General features: G+C 41.3%; 1 protein-coding gene across 1 annotated transcript in view; it reads right to left on the minus strand.

The window, feature by feature from the left end:
* The window catches only part of LOC148063047 (CUB and sushi domain-containing protein 3-like), a 414667-nt gene that overhangs the window by 215800 nt on the left and 181367 nt on the right, over nucleotides 1-17500 (minus strand). Inside the window, exons 23-30 of the mRNA XM_087812099.1 lie at nucleotides 16422-16578; nucleotides 15042-15233; nucleotides 13542-13668; nucleotides 12733-12935; nucleotides 11713-11904; nucleotides 7236-7374; nucleotides 2129-2316; nucleotides 357-551 (exon numbers count right to left, since the gene is read on the minus strand). Of these exons, the coding sequence (XP_087668225.1) occupies nucleotides 357-551; nucleotides 2129-2316; nucleotides 7236-7374; nucleotides 11713-11904; nucleotides 12733-12935; nucleotides 13542-13668; nucleotides 15042-15233; nucleotides 16422-16578 (1393 nt within the window). The remainder of the gene's footprint in view (nucleotides 1-356; nucleotides 552-2128; nucleotides 2317-7235; nucleotides 7375-11712; nucleotides 11905-12732; nucleotides 12936-13541; nucleotides 13669-15041; nucleotides 15234-16421; nucleotides 16579-17500) is intronic.

The following is a 17500-nucleotide window of genomic DNA, read 5'->3' on the forward strand; positions in this document are numbered from 1 at the left end:
GAGGAGGAAGAGGAGATTGGGGAGCGACATATACGTGTGTTAGTGTGTGTGTGTATATGTGTGTGTTAGTGTGTGTGTGCTTACGTATGCTGTTCTTTGGATCGACTTGTCTCCAGCCTTCAACTCATCGGTTTTTGTGTAGCTGTGTCATTGTATAAATGTGTAGTTTTGTCGTTGTATAGTTGTGTGATTGTATAATTGTATAGTTGTGTAGTTGCTTAGTTGTATAGTTGTGTTATGTATAATTGTGTAGTTGTGTAGTTTTGTCATAGTGTAGTTGTGTCATTGTATAATTGTATAGTTGTGTCATTGTTTAGTTGTATACTTGTGTAGTTGTGTAGTTGTGTATCTCTCACCTTGACAGCTGGGCTTGCTTCGGTCCCACTCGGGTCTCTTGCTGTTGCCCATGACACAGGTGAGCGAGGAGTGACCCTGCAGCAGGTAACCTGCCTCGCAGTGAAAGGTCACCATGGAGCCCAGTTTGTAGTCGGAGCCCATCCTGGTGCCGTTCATCACGGTCCCCGGGTCGAAGCAGGCCTCGCGCAGTTTAGCTGCGAGAGTACACACAATTATGATGACAACTCTGACCACAAGAACACAACCTCACTGAGGCTAGCTTCTATGCTAATGCTGAGGGCGACACTTACACACAACACACATGTACACTTATCATGTAACACGACAAACACACACTTATGTGACACAACAACCTGCGAGTACACAAGTGCTAAACACACACAAGCACACACCTGTAAAAGTACACACATATAGCCAGGTGGATGACAAACAAGTGTTTACACATGGACAGACAAAACACACAACTACACAAAAGTGAATCACATACACAAGGTAACAAAACACACCTTTCAACACAAACAGACAAAGAAACACAAATGAAGAACACACACACATATGTGTATGTGTATATACAAGAGTATGTATATATATATATATATATACTGTATATATTTATGAGCATGCAAACACACAATCACACACGAGCACACACACAAATGCAACCACTAAGACCACGCACCAAAGGAGAAGTTATTTATATTTGTAAAGCAGCTTTCACACACCAGGGTCGCACACACACACACACACACACAATTCAATTGTAAATTAAACACAAAAGGAACTTCCGAACAATGGTGCAAACAGACCCAAGTACACAAAAGCATGTTGATTCTTTAACATTTGTGTATCTAAATAAAAGCCTGAACAACAAAACAGGACTAAATAAACACATGAACAACACAACAGGACTAAATAAACAACACAACAGGACTAGAAAAACAACACAACAGGACTAAATGAAGAACACAACAGGACTAAATGAACACGTGAACAACACAACAGGACTAAATGAACAACACAACAGGACTAGAAAAACAACACAACAGGACTAAATGAAGAACACAACAGGACTAAATGAACAACACAACAGGACTAGAAAAACAACACAACAGGACTAAATGAACAACACAACAGGACTAAATGAACAACACAACAGGACTAAATGAACAACACAACAGGACTAGAAAAACAACACAACATAACTAAGTAAACACATGAACAACACAACAGGACTTCATAAACAACACAACAGGACTAAATGAACAACACAACAGGACTAAATGAACAACACAACAGGACTAAATGAACAACACAACAGGACTAAATGAACAAAACAACAGGACTAAATGAACAACACAACAGGACTAAATGAACAACACAACAGGACTAAATGAACAACACAACAGGACTAAATGAACAACACAACAGGACTAAATGAAAAACACAACAGGACTTCATAAACAACACAACAGGACTAAATGAACAACACAACAGGACTAAATGAACAACACAACAGGACTTCATAAACAACACAACAGGACTAAATGAACAACACAACAGGACTAAAAAAACAACACAACAGGACTAAAAAAACAACACACCAGGACTAAATGAACAACACAACAGGACTAAAAAACAACACAACAGGACTAAATGAACAACACAACATGACTAAATGAAGAACACAACATGACATAAGCAACACAACAGACTAAATGAACAACACAACATGACATAAGCAACACAACAACACACAGGTCAAGGGTCGCACCTTTGTACTCCAGGTGGAAGCCGGTGTAGCTGACGGAGCCGTCGCTCCTGAAGGCCAGGTACATGAAGTTGGAGGAGCTCTCGATCTTCTCGGGGAGCTTGCTGTCCTGGAAGCTTCCGATCAGGTGCGAGCTGCTGTCGGCGCCGTCGTAGATGTACAGGAAGTCGTAGTTGGGCTCGATGCTGAAGCTGAAGAGACAAGGTCAGAGGTCAAACCTACTGTGAGAGGTCGAGGTCGAGGGAAGATCGTTTCGTTCTTCAAATCACAGCAACAGACGAGATGTTGTCAACACTTTATGAACGTATGCAAATGAAGGACAGATCAGCCAATCACGGGAGCTCACGACGAACCAAGGCGCTTGATTGGTTTTCCCTGAAGAGAAGATGTTTGAAGACGTTCTAGAAACAATTGAGACTCACTGATGGAGCAAGTAATACTACACATACTTTCAGAGTAATACTACAGATCCTTTCAGAGTAATACTACAGATCCTTTCAGAGTAATACTACACATACTTTCAGAGTAATACTACACATACTTTCAGAGTAAAACTACAGATCCTTTCAGAGTAATACTACAGATCCTTTCAGAGTAATACTACACATACTTTCAGAGTAATACTACAGATCCTTTCAGAGTAATACTACACATACTTTCAGAGTAATACTACAGATCCTTTCAGAGTAATACTACACATACTTTCAGAGTAATACTACACATACTTTCAGAGTAATACTACAGATCCTTTCAGAGTAATACTACACATACTTTCAGAGTAATACTACACAGTCTCTCAGAGTAATACTACACATCCTTTCAGAGTAATGGTACACATCCTTTGAGAGTAATACTACACATCCCTTCAGAGTAATACTACACAGCCTCTCAGAGTAATACTACACAGCCTCTCAGAGTAATACGACACATCCTTTCAGAGTAATACTACACATCCTTTCAGAGTAATACCACACATCCTCTCAGAGTAATACTACACAGCCTCTCAGAGTAATACTACACAGCCTCTAAGAGTAATATTACACAGCCTCTCAGAGTAATACTACACAGCCTCTAAGAGTAATACTACACAGTATCTCAAAGTAATACTATTCAGCCTCTCAGAGTAATACTACACAGCCTCTCAGAGTAAAACTACAGAGTCTCTCAGAGTAATACTACACAGCCTCTCAGAGTAATACTACAGATCCTCACAGAGTATTACTACACAGCCTCTCAGAGTAATACTGCAGAGCCTCCCAGAGTAATACTACAGAGCCTCACAGTAATACTATGGAGCCTCTCACAGTAGTACCACACATCCTCTCAGAGTAATACTACGCAGCCTCTCAGAGTAGTACTACACAGCCTCTCAGAGTAATACTACGCAGCCTCTCAGAGTAGTACTACACAGCCTCTCAGAGTAGTACTACACAGCCTCTCAGAGTAATACTACAGAATCATTTTTTGTTAGTTTCCTGCAGAAAATATAAAAAGTCAAAAGTAAAACCTAGAATCATTGAGTAGAATCTCATTCTTCAGTCCATAAAAGCGAAGACGACAAATCAAATCAAGTTTTCATCACTTCCTGCTGCAGTAACATCTCCTCAGTATTGCTGCGAGTACTATTCCCTGTGAGGAGTGTTTGGTGCTGCGAGTACTATTCCCTGTGAGGAGTGTTTGGTTCTGTGAGTACTATTCCCTGTGAGGAGTGTTTGGTGCTGCGAGTACTATTCCCTGTGAGGAGTGTTTGGTGCTGTGAGTACTATTCCCTGTGAGGAGTGTTTGGTGCTGTGAGTACTATTCCCTGTGAGGAGTGTTTGGTGCTGCGAGTACTATTCCCTGTGAGGAGTGTTTGGTGCTGCGAGTACTATTCCCTGTGAGGAGTGTTTGGTGCTGTGAGTACTATTCCCTGTGAGGAGTGTTTGGTGCTGCGAGTACTATTCCCTGTGAGGAGTGTTTGGTGCTGCGAGTACTATTCCCTGTGAGGAGTGTTTGGTGCTGTGAGTACTATTCCCTGTGAGGAGTGTTTGGTGCTGCGAGTACTATTCCCTGTGAGGAGTGTTTGGTGCTGTGAGTACTATTCCCTGTGAGGAGTGTTTGGTGCTGTGAGTACTATTCCCTGTGAGGAGTGTTTGGTGCTGCGAGTACTATTCCCTGTGAGGAGTGTTTGGTGCTGTGAGTACTATTCCCTGTGAGGAGTGTTTGGTGCTGTGAGTACTATTCCCTGTGAGGAGTGTTTGGTGCTGTGAGTACTATTCCCTGTGAGGAGTGTTTGGTGCTGTGAGTACTATTCCCTGTGAGGAGTGTTTGGTGCTGCGAGTACTATTCCCTGTGAGGAGTGTTTGGTGCTGTGAGTACTATTCCCTGTGAGGAGTGTTTGGTGCTGCGAGTACTATTCCCTGTGAGGAGTGTTTGGTGCTGCGAGTACTATTCCCTGTGAGGAGTGTTTGGTGCTGTGAGTACTATTCCCTGTGAGGAGTGTTTGGTGCTGTGAGTACTATTCCCTGTGAGGAGTGTTTGGTGCTGCGAGTACTATTCCCTGTGAGGAGTGTTTGGTGCTGCGAGTACTATTCCCTGTGAGGAGTGTTTGGTGCTGTGAGTACTATTCCCTGTGAGGAGTGTTTGGTGCTGTGAGTACTATTCCCTGTGAGGAGTGTTTGGTGCTGCGAGTACTATACCCTGTGAGGAGTGTTTGGTGCTGCGAGTACTATTCCCTGTGAGGAGTGTTTGGTGCTGTGAGTACTATTCCCTGTGAGGAGTGTTTGGTGCTGCGAGTACTATTCCCTGTGAGGAGTGTTTGGTGCTGCGAGTACTATTCCCTGTGAGGAGTGTTTGGTGCTGTGAGTACTATTCCCTGTGAGGAGTGTTTGGTGCTGCGAGTACTATTCCCTGTGAGGAGTGTTTGGTGCTGCGAGTACTATTCCCTGTGAGGAGTGTTTGGTGCTGCGAGTACTATTCCCTGTGAGGAGTGTTTGGTGCTGCGAGTACTATTCCCTGTGAGGAGTGTTTGGTGCTGCGAGTACTATTCCCTGTGAGGAGTGTTTGGTGCTGCGAGTACTATTCCCTGTGAGGAGTGTTTGGTGCTGTGAGTACTATTCCCTGTGAGGAGTGTTTGGTGCTGCGAGTACTATTCCCTGTGAGGAGTGTTTGGTGCTGCGAGTACTATTCCCTGTGAGGAGTGTTTGGTGCTGCGAGTACTATTCCCTGTGAGGAGTGTTTGGTGCTGTGAGTACTATTCCCTGTGAGGAGCGTTTGGTGCTGCGAGTACTATTCCCTGTGAGGAGTGTTTGGTGCTGCGAGTAATATTTCCTGTGAGGAGTGTTTGGTGCTGCGAGTACTATTCCCTGTGAGGAGTGTTTGGTGCTGCGAGTACTATTCCCTGTGAGGAGTGTTTGGTGCTGCGAGTACTATTCCCTGTGAGGAGTGTTTGGTGCTGCGAGTACTATTCCCTGTGAGGAGTGTTTGGTGCTGCGAGTACTATTCCCTGTGAGGAGTGTTTGGTGCTGTGAGTACTATTCCCTGTGAGGAGTGTTTGGTGCTGCGAGTACTATTCCCTGTGAGGAGTGTTTGGTGCTGTGAGTACTATTCCCTGTGAGGAGTGTTTGGTGCTGCGAGTACTATTCCCTGTGAGGAGTGTTTGGTGCTGCGAGTACTATTCCCTGTGAGGAGTGTTTGGTGCTGCGAGTACTATTCCCTGTGAGGAGTGTTTGGTGCTGCGAGTACTATTCCCTGTGAGGAGTGTTTGGTGCTGCGAGTACTATTCCCTGTGAGGAGTGTTTGGTGCTGCGAGTACTATTCCCTGTGAGGAGTGTTTGGTGCTGCGAGTACTATTCCCTGTGAGGAGTGTTTGGTGCTGCGAGTACTATTCCCTGTGAGGAGTGTTTGGTGCTGTGAGTACTATTCCCTGTGAGGAGTGTTTGGTGCTGCGAGTACTATTCCCTGTGAGGAGTGTTTGGTGCTGTGAGTACTATTCCCTGTGAGGAGTGTTTGGTGCTGTGAGTACTATTCCCTGTGAGGAGTGTTTGGTGCTGCGAGTACTATTCCCTGTGAGGAGTGTTTGGTGCTGCGAGTACTATTCCCTGTGAGGAGTGTTTGGTGCTGTGAGTACTATTCCCTGTGAGGAGTGTTTGGTGCTGTGAGTACTATTCCCTGTGAGGAGTGTTTGGTGCTGTGAGTACTATTCCCTGTGAGGAGTGTTTGGTGCTGCGAGTACTATTCCCTGTGAGGAGTGTTTGGTGCTGCGAGTACTATTCCCTGTGAGGAGTGTTTGGTGCTGTGAGTACTATACCCTGTGAGGAGTGTTTGGTGCTGTGAGTACTATTCCCTGTCAGGAGTGTTTGGTGCTGCGAGTACTATTCCCTGTGAGAAGTGGACGGACCGAGGCTCCACTATCTCCCTTCACACCTGGACACGACCCCGGCTCCTGAGCAGCTCATGGATGATCTGCTCGATACTGAGGAGATGTTCCACCACAGAAGACAGTCATGGAGCTTCAGCTTCATGTTCCTGATGTTTCTGACACATTTGAAGCTTTTGAAGCCGGAGTCGTTCATGTCGATACAAACACTTGGATTTATATCTTCAATTCAAAATATAGGAATTCAATGTTTTTTAACCACAAGAAAAACACTGAAGTGTAAACCATTAAATTACACTGGATTCTTGAGGTAATGATTTTACCCATGATTCACTTCAAGATAAAAATAAACTAGTACTTTTTAATTTTCATTTAATGAGGTTTTTTTCACTTTCACTGTTTTTTTCTTAATCATTTTATGTATATATATTTTTAAAACACTAACAGTGTGTGAAAACCAAAAAATAATAATTAATATGCTACAAAAAAATGAAAAATAAATACAAATTATCAATAATAATAATAAATAGAAATAGAATCAATGACTTTTAGCACATTTTGCTACAACTAAGGGCAGAAGATCACGTGGAAGTTATTCAAAAACAAAATGAAGCAATTTGTGATCGACTTGAAATGCTTGTGTTCTTTGGCATGAAAAACAAAGTGCATTGTGGGAGATGTAGTCTCCACGACACTGAACCAAACTCTGGTGATATGAGTTCTGAGAAAAGTGTTTCTTCTGGTGAAAGTTACCTGATGAAGGCGAGCGAGATGACGTAGTCCGAGTGCACGGCGATCATCCAGTCGCAGTCCTTGCTGTGGGGGTACGGATGAGGGTAGTTGGGCGACAGGATGAAGCCGGACGAGCCCGTCACGTTCCCACCACACGGCGCTGCAGACGCACATGATTAGAGTCTGACCTGCTGAGTCTGGCGGAGGAACAGCTCCCGCGGGTCGTTAAATATAATTGAGTAAAGTCGCTCGACCTTTCACGACCTCCGGCCGTAACCACCGCGTCTAACACCGGAGACGCCGAGATCGCTAGTGTGAAATGTTACAGCATATATTTAATATTCAACATTTAAAGTCGAACCTGAATCTTTGTCTTGTGTTTCAATTGAGCTCATGCTAGTTAGCATGTAATGCTATCGTCTGTTGAACCTGTATTCTTTCTTTTATTAGCATGCTAGCATCCTAATGCTACCGTCTAATGAACCTGTATTCTTTCTTTCATTAGTATGCTAGCATGCTTATGCTATCGCCTATTGAACTTGTATTCTTTCTTTTATTAGCATTTTAGCATGATAATGCTATCGTCTATTGAACTTGTATTCTTTCTTGTATTAGCATGCTAGTAGCAATGCTAATGCTATCGTCTATTGAACCTGTATTCTTTCTTTTATTAGCATGCTAGCATGCTAATGCTATCGTCTATTGAACTTGTATTCTTTCTTGTATTAGCATGCTAGTAGCAATGCTAATGCTATCGTCTATTGAACCTGTATTCTTTCTTTTATTAGCATGCTAGTAGCAAAGATAATAATGTGCTAATTGCTATGCTAGGATTGTTTTGTTTTTTTAAAGGCAAACAAATGTTTATTAAATTTGGACACAAGATGGAAAATTTAACCATTTCTACGTCACACTTTTTTACTTAAATTGGTTGAAAAAAAAGGAAACAACAGTTGTTGAATTTGTAAACACAAATCTTTTCAGTTTCATTTGTGTTTTAATTGGATTTTTTTCCCACTCGCTGAATCTCCTCGTTCATTTAAAATCATGAAGATTCTTCACTTTATCTTCTGCTTCAGTTTGAGGTAAAAGTTTGAACGTGTGACGAACAAGGATTGAAACTTTCAAACGTTTGCTTCTTCGTCTTCACTCGCTCGGCAACCGTGAGAAGAGAAGAGAAGAAGATGAAGAAGATGAAGATGATGACGACGATGAAGACGATGAAGACGATGATGACGACGATGAAGACAATGAAGACGATGACGACGATGAAGACGATGAAGACGATGATGAAGATGAAGATGATGACGACGATGAAGACAATGAAGACGATGACGACGATGAAGACGATGAAGACGATGATGAAGATGAAGATGATGACGACGATGAAGACGATGATGAAGACGATGACGACGATGAAGACAATGAAGACGATGACGACGATGAAGACGATGAAGACGATGATGAAGATGAAGATGATGACGACGATGAAGACGATGATGAAGACGATGACGACGATGAAGACGATGATGAAGACGATGACGACGATGAAGACAATGAAGACGATGAAGACGATGAAGACGATGACGACGATGAAGACGATGAAGACGATGAAGACGATGAAGACGATGATGAAGACGATGAAGACGATGAAGACGATGATGAAGACGATGACGACGATGAAGACAATGAAGACGATGAAGACGATGAAGACGATGACGACGATGAAGACGATGAAGACGATGAAGACGATGAAGACGATGATGAAGACGATGAAGACGATGACGACGATGAAGAAGATGAAGACGATGACGACGATGAAGACGATGATGAAGATGAAGATGATGACGACGATGAAGATGATGACGACGATGAAGACGATGATAAAGACGATGACGACGATGAAGACGATGAAGACGATGAAGACGATGAAGACGATGAAGACGATGACGACGATGAAGACGATGAAGACGATGACGACGATGAAGACGATGAAGACGATGAAGACGATGAAGACGATGAAGACGATGAAGACGATGAAGACGATGAAGACGATGAAGACGATGACGACGATGAAGACGATGAAGACGATGAAGACGATGAAGACGATGAAGACGATGAAGACGATGACGACGATGAAGACGATGAAGACGATGAAGACAATGAAGACGATGAAGACGATGACGACGATGAAGACGATGAAGACGATGAAGACGATGAAGACGATGAAGACGATGAAGACGATGACGACGATGAAGACGATGAAGACGATGAAGACAATGAAGACGATGAAGACGATGACGACGATGAAGACGATGAAGACGATGAAGACGATGACGACGATGAAGACGATGAAGACGATGAAGACGATGAAGACGATGAAGACGATGACGACGATGAAGACGATGAAGACGATGAAGACGATGAAGACGATGAAGACGATGAAGACGATGACGACGATGAAGACGATGAAGACGATGAAGACGATGAAGACGATGAAGACGATGAAGACGATGAAGACGATGACGACGATGAAGACGATGAAGACGATGAAGACGATGAAGACGATGAAGACGATGAAGACGATGAAGACGATGACGACGATGAAGACGATGAAGACGATGAAGACGATGAAGACGATGAAGACGATGACGACGATGAAGACGATGAAGACGATGAAGACGATGAAGACGATGAAGACGATGAAGACGATGAAGACGATGAAGACGATGACGACGATGAAGACGATGAAGACGATGAAGACAATGAAGACGATGAAGACGATGACGACGATGAAGACGATGAAGACGATGAAGACGATGAAGACGATGAAGACGATGAAGACGATGACGACGATGAAGACGATGAAGACGATGAAGACGATGACGACGATGAAGACGATGAAGACGATGAAGACGATGAAGACGATGAAGACGATGAAGACGATGAAGACGATGAAGACGATGAAGACGATGAAAACGACGACGACGGAGCCGAAGGAGGAAAGATTGTCATCTGAAGTGAAGTCAGTGACGGAGCTTCAAGGTCACATCAGGACAAGAAACTCCATCAACTGTAACCAGGAAGTGATCCTTGAATCAACTCTAGCACAGTTTTTATCATCTGAGATCAACATTGAATTTAAAAAATCATTACAAATTATCTAAATATTATTAGATAATAATCTGTGGTTGTTTTGCCTTTGACCTTCATAATGTTCATGGTGACCTTTGACTGCACATGTGGAAGTTAGAATAGAAGAAAAATACATTTGGATTTACAGCTAGTTTTTTCAGGAGCAAACGTAGCTCGACTCATCCTTCCTTGTTAACTTTTGCTCGTCAACAAAAGACACTTTTTTAAATTGTGGCTTTAAATCCATTTATTGTTCTAATATTTTTAGATCCTTTAAAATCTCTCCTGGATCAGTGAATGTAAATCTAATATTTACAATGTAACTAAAAACATTTTCAAACGTGGCTCGACTCATCCTTCCTTGTTAACTTTTGTTCTTCAAAATAAAAGCACCAATCATTTTAATTGGTTTAATTTACTATACTTTTATTTTGTTAGATGCAAAGATCTGCTGCGTTAATACTTACGATGTAACAAACATTTAAATGAACAACTTATTCTTTGAGAAACGTGGCTCGACTCATCCTTCCTTGTTAACTTTTACCCTTCAAAATAAAATAAAAAATATTTTATTTGGTTAAGTCGTCGCTTTAAATCCTATTCACGGTTAAAAATATTTCGACAACACAGGTCAATGCAAATTTAAAATGAAAAATGCAACTATAATTTTGATTCTTTTTATCAAACGTGGCTCGACTCGTCCTTCCTTGTTAACTTTTGCTCCTTAAAATAGTAAAAACCATCGTTATTGTGTTTTAACGTCACTTCCGATCTTTCCGTCAGTGAAGGCGCGAGATGTTCCGAGTCGCGTCCTAACGAAGACTAAATGTAGGAATGATGTTGTTTACGACGTCGTCTCGAGGATCGACGCCGGCGTTAATGGCTACTTCACGCCGTCGTTATGGTAACGGCGAGGAAGCAGATGTGACAATAATAAGACATAAGGGCGGTTTAAATTGGGCTCATAAATATAAACAAGTTTTCCACTCGGCTGAGACCTAACGGGATAGATCAGGTCCCCGTGATTCAGATGACACTTTTAGGGGCTCGGCATCTGGGGAACCCTGCGTTCCTGCACCGTAAACCCTCTTCAAAGGTGACTCATCAGCGGCGAAGACGCCAACGAGATAAAAACCACAAGAATCTTCACAAACTTCTGCTCGATGAGCGACTTTTGAAGCGACTGTGAGCAGGAAACATGTCTTGTTGTGTGAAGGACTGACTGCTGGCGTCCACTCAAGAACATTCAGGTTCACGAGGCTCTACTTAGTGTAATTATTTCTAATTGCAGCGGCGAGTAATGAGCTGTGACGCCTCGAGACCGCGGACCTCCAACAAATGTGTTTTCACAGCGGGGTCTCACCGATGCAGCCGGGGGGGCTGGGCTGCCAGTAGTATCTGTTCTCCACCTGGATGCAGGTGATCCTGCTCTCGCCCTGCAGCTCGTACCCCGGGTCACACAGGAAGGTCACCGAGTCTCCGGGTTCCTTCCCTTCCCCGCTCCGGCTGCCGTTCATGGGGATCCCGGGGTCTCTGCAGGCGGTCGCCAGAGAACCTGACGGACACGAGTCAGGATGTGTCAGGATGTATTACAGAGTATCATGATGTATCATGATGTATCATGGTGTATTACAGTGTAGCATAATGTATCATGATGTATCATGATGTATTAGAGTGAAGCATAATGTATCATGATGCACTGTAATACATCAAGATTTATCATGATGTATTATAATGTATCATAATGTATCATGATGTATTACAGTGTAGCATAATGTATCATGATGCACTGTAAAACATCATATGTATTACAGTAAAACATCATGATGTATCATGATGTATCATGTATCATCATGATGTATCATGATGTTTTACAGTGTATCATAATGTATCATGTCGATTACAGTGTATCATGATGTATCATGGTGTGTTAAAATGTATCATGATGTGTCATGGTGTATTACACTTTATCATAATGTATCATGGTGTATTAAAATGTTGCATGATGTATTACAGTGTATCATACTGTATCATGATGTATTACAGTGTATCATAATGTATTACGGTGTATCAAAATGTATCACAATGTATAACCATGTATTAAAAAATGTACTACATGTATTAAAATGTATCATGATGTATTAAATTGTATTATGATGTATAATGATGTATATCAATATTTGAAGATGTATCACGATGTATCATGATGTATCACAGTGTAAGACAGAGTATCATGATGTATCATGATGTATTAAATTGTATCATGATTTTTAGCGATGTACATCAATATTTTAAGATGTATCACAATGTATCAAGATGTATCACAGTGTATCACAGAGTATCATGATGTATCACAGTACACAGTGACACAGGAAGTACTCACTGGAGAAGTCGATGGCGAAGCCGGACTTGGTGATGTAGAAGTCGGTCTCGAACTGGATGGTGACGAGGTTGAGGGTGGAGTGGATCCCCTCGGGCAGCAGAGACCCGCTCACCTCCCTCAGCAGCATCTCGTTCTCCGGAGGACCGTCCCAGACCTTCAGGATGTCGTGAGACGCTTCGGTGTCCGAGGCCAAGAACTGCAGGCTGGAGGAGGAACACGTCGTGAGTCATGAAGAAATATATAAATGTTCTAAAAGAAGATCTACGTTAAGTATTGTCTGAGCCTTCAATAGTTTACGTGACGCTTCTTATCAACCAGAAGAAACTCTAAATAAAAACAACCTGATAAATGAGCTCACACCATTGATTTAGCTGCAGCTCCCCCTAATGGCTGGAGGTCAACACGACACAGATAGCTCCACAGTTGATCTGGTTCTAATAGAGTTTCTGCGCACGTTTAAAAGATATATTTGACGCTGCCTCGAGCTCCGTGGCTGTTTTCCTGCGACGAGGAACTGCTGCTGAGCAAAGTCAGATTAAGGTTCGCTTCGATAGCTCAGCACCAAACATGATTGTTCTCAAACGAATCCTTCTCCAGGAAAACTTTCTCACGTCGTCGATCAGACGCTGCAGCAGCGACGCCATCGTGAGACGCCGGAGCTGCTGCTGCGACGAAGCATCGCCCGCAGAACTGAACGACTCGCTGGCACAAGACGCACAAGTGTCGTCGTGGACATGATGGTTTGACCGAAGAACTGACATCGTCTCTTCCTTCTCTCGTGTCATGAGCTTCTGCTGGAGTCCAGTTACCTGACGATGTTCCCCGAGTCCACCTCGATGGTCCAGGTGCACCTCAGGTTGTTGTCGTACGGGAAGGGGTACCCCGGCGAGAGGATGCGACCCGTGGACTCCCCCTTGAAACTCCCTCCACACTCGGCTGCGAACATGAAAACATAACAATATTTAATAAAATAATACAAAATGTTCGGCTCCTCGTCCAGAGAATAAACATTAAAACATGTTAAAATAAATATAGTATTTATTTGGAAATAAATCTTAGAAACAATTGAGGCATAAAAACAAACAACGTGAAAATACCTTCGATTATTTAAAATAAATTACATAAAATAAAATGTTTTTAATGGAAACGACAAGATTAAACAAGATTATTTATCAGGAAAGTAAACAATACATCAATAAATACATGAAAAACTGGATTTTCTTCTTTAAAAGGTAGAATTTTAATGAATAATTATTTCATTTTGAGTTTCATTCATTTGTCAAACATTCACGACAGAAAGAAAATATAAAAGAAAAAAGTTATTTAAAAACATGATTATTTTGAAGTTTCTGTACATTTGACGAGAATATGTTTAGTTCACAAGAAGAAAGTTCTTCTGGTCTCAGTTCAACACAGTTCACCTCACAGAAGAGAGTGAACTCTAGCGCCCCCTGCCTCTTACTTACTTCCTTCCTAGTAGAAGTATTTGTAAAGTTTATAAAGTACAATAAAGTTGATCAGCATGAAGTTAAGTTCACCAGAGTTTAAAGATTATTTATATTCACATTGAAAATCAACAACTTGACTCTCAGGGAAGGAGAGTCGAGGGGGCAGCAGGGCGGCAGAAGACCCCCAAGAAAATATCAAATACATTGAATTTAGATGAGATTTGAACCATTTATAAAACATATCAAATGAATATTATTTCAATGATTTCAGATCCTTCACCTTGAACCTGATCCTTCAGACCCTGGTTATGATACATTTGACCCTGACGCAGTATTTGTGCCAGTACTAGTATAAAGTATGTTCAGTGAATACTGTTGTGCAGGCGAGCGTCACCTTCTGTGATTCAATTCATTACAAACATTGTGTCGTTTGATTTAAAGTTAATAACAATAATATTACTTGTGTTTACGACTCACAAGGTCACTTTACGGATAAAATCACTGAATAGAATCGAAATAAAAACATTGAATCCGTTTGATTAAAAAGAGATTTTTGTTTCAATCGCTTCGACCTCGACGACCTCCGGGATGTGACCCCATGGAGGTCGTGGTCTGGAGGGCGAGCGACTCATGCGAGCGTCGCAGCGTTTAGCAGCGTTTCCTGCTCAGCGTTTGAAACTCATCGTCTCCCTCCATCCATCACTCCAGCGGCACCTCCGTGCAGGTAATGGCTTCATCATCCCGCCGTCACCGCACGTCATGAATACAGATGCGCCGCCGAGACTGTACCTTCTGCTCGCAGCCGGGGCTGCTGGGAAAAGTGCAGCAAAAGTGCTGATGGATGGAGGCGGGTGGACGCACCGATGCAGGAGGGCAGGCTGGAGTCCCAGGCCCGCCGGTCGCCCGTCATGCAGCGCAGCGTGGCGCCGCCGTGCAGCGTGTAGCCGCGCTCGCAGCCCAACGACACGGCGCCGCCGGCAAAGTGACCCTCGTCGCTGACCTTGAAGCCGAACTGAGGAACGCCGGGGTCGTCACAGTGAGACAGTTCGAAGCCTGAGGACGAGACCAGAGACGCTTGGGTTCGTCGTCACAGATTTCAACCTTTTCTTCTTCACGATTAAACTCTGGGTATTTAGTGAATAAAATGTAGAAATATTTGAAATTAATCACATGATTATGTTATTTCTGTCTTTTAACACATTTCCTTTTAATATTTGTTTTTATTTGTTTTTTCCTGCAAAAATAATTTATATCATTATATTATTATATTTATATACATATATCAATATAATGATATGAAATAATTGATATCATTATATTATATTATTATATTGATATACATATATATCAATATAATGATATAAAATAATTGATATCATTATATTATTATATTTATATGCATATATCAATATAATGATATGAAATAATTGATATCATTATATTATATTATTATATTGATATACATATATATCAATATAATGATATAAAATAATTGATATCATTATATTATTATATTTATATGCATATATCAATATAATGATATGAAATAATTGATATCATTATATTATATCATTATATTGATATACATATATATCAATATAATGATATAAAATAATGATATCATTATATTTATATACATATATCAATATATATGCAACATCGGTTGTGACATTTACATTTTTCTAAATATTTTTTGTGTTGTTTTTAATCTTTGTATGTTTTTCTTGTAAGTCCTTCAATCCGACACTTTGTTCTGTCGTTGATTTAGTTCTTCAAAGATTCATCACTGTTTCTATTTCACATTTAAAAATCACAACTTTTTAAGTTTAAACTCATGTCAATCATGTTCTGACGACATGATTGACAGCTGTCCAAGCGTCCATTGATAGCTTCTCAACTTCTTTCAATTCAAGGATGTTTTCATGATTTATTCTCTCGTCACTAAATAAAGATGATCGAATATCAAGAGAAAGAAAACAAATAATAATAAAACAAATAAATATTAACTACTTGGATCTAAAACCAGAAAAAACTTTACATGTTCTTTGAATGTTTTTATTGATATTTTCAAGTGAAGGACTTTGTTGTTGTTTTTTTCATTATAGCTTATTTTTTATCCGAAAATAAAAGCATTCATTTAATTATTATTTTCTCACAGTTTTTTATCCTATATTGTGGATTTTATTATTATTCTTATTAGGATTTAATGATTAAAACGATTAAACCGTAAACGCGACTCACTGTGGAACGTCAGCCGGAACCCTGAGGCCGTGGCCTCCTGGTCGGAGAAGAACTCCAGCCACAGGAAGTTGGAGGTGCTGCTCAAGGACACGCCCTGCATGGACGCACCCGTGAAGGAGCCCAGCAGCGCCGCGCCGCCATCTTTGCCGTCGTACGCCTGCGGAGAGACGGGGTCGCATGTCAACCCTAACCCTTGACCCTTGACCTTTGAGCTCCTGTTCTAGCAAACCTAGACCAGACTCGAGTTCAGTCTAACAGGAAGCAGGAAGTGAGAAACGTGACGACGGGAAAAGCTGCTAATAGCTACAGCGATGAGTTCACTGAGAGGGAGTGAGAGTAGCAGAGGTTGATGAGAGTTTTGAATCAAATGTTTTGACTCTTAAAGTGATTTGATTTCAGTTAGAAAATCAATAAATCAATAAATGTCCGTGAACTGGTTCAAGCAGAAAATAGTGCACGTACAGAAGTATTCTGAATCTGCACGTGCACACACATAAACTCACAATCAATGTAGAATTAATCGCAGCTTGTTCGTCCCTTTCCTCGTCCTCATTTACATATTCAAATGATATTTAAATGAACCCGAGTCTGTGATCAGGAAACACTTGAAAACATGAATTTAAATGGATGAACAGTTTATTTTCGCTCAAGATAAAGACAAGTTTAATGTTGGACTCGTTGAATTCTTGATGGAGGAACAAACAGATGTTCAGCAAATATGGAGAAGAAGAAACTTGACTTCTGTCTTGAACCTCATCCAAGATCTGATCACTTATAGTCGTTTATATTCGTTCATTTAAACATGTCTGACGAGGATCACAGGCTTCTATTTAAATGAGAGCCGACAAGTTTATATTTAAATAAACAGTTATTTATTGGAAACTTTATTAACAGACGAGCAAAGGTTACTTAAGATGGAGTTTAAGTTTATAAAGAATATAACTGTGAATAAGTAACTTAAAGAGTATTGATGATGATGATGAAGATGAAGAAGATGAAGATGATGATCATGAAGATGAAGATGAAGATGAAGAAGATGAAGATGATGATCATGAAGATGAAGATGAAGATGAAGATGA

This window comes from Callionymus lyra, chromosome 17 (genome assembly GCF_982586985.1).
Source record: "Callionymus lyra chromosome 17, fCalLyr1.hap1.1, whole genome shotgun sequence".
NCBI classification, from domain to species: Eukaryota; Metazoa; Chordata; class Actinopteri; order Syngnathiformes; family Callionymidae; genus Callionymus; species Callionymus lyra.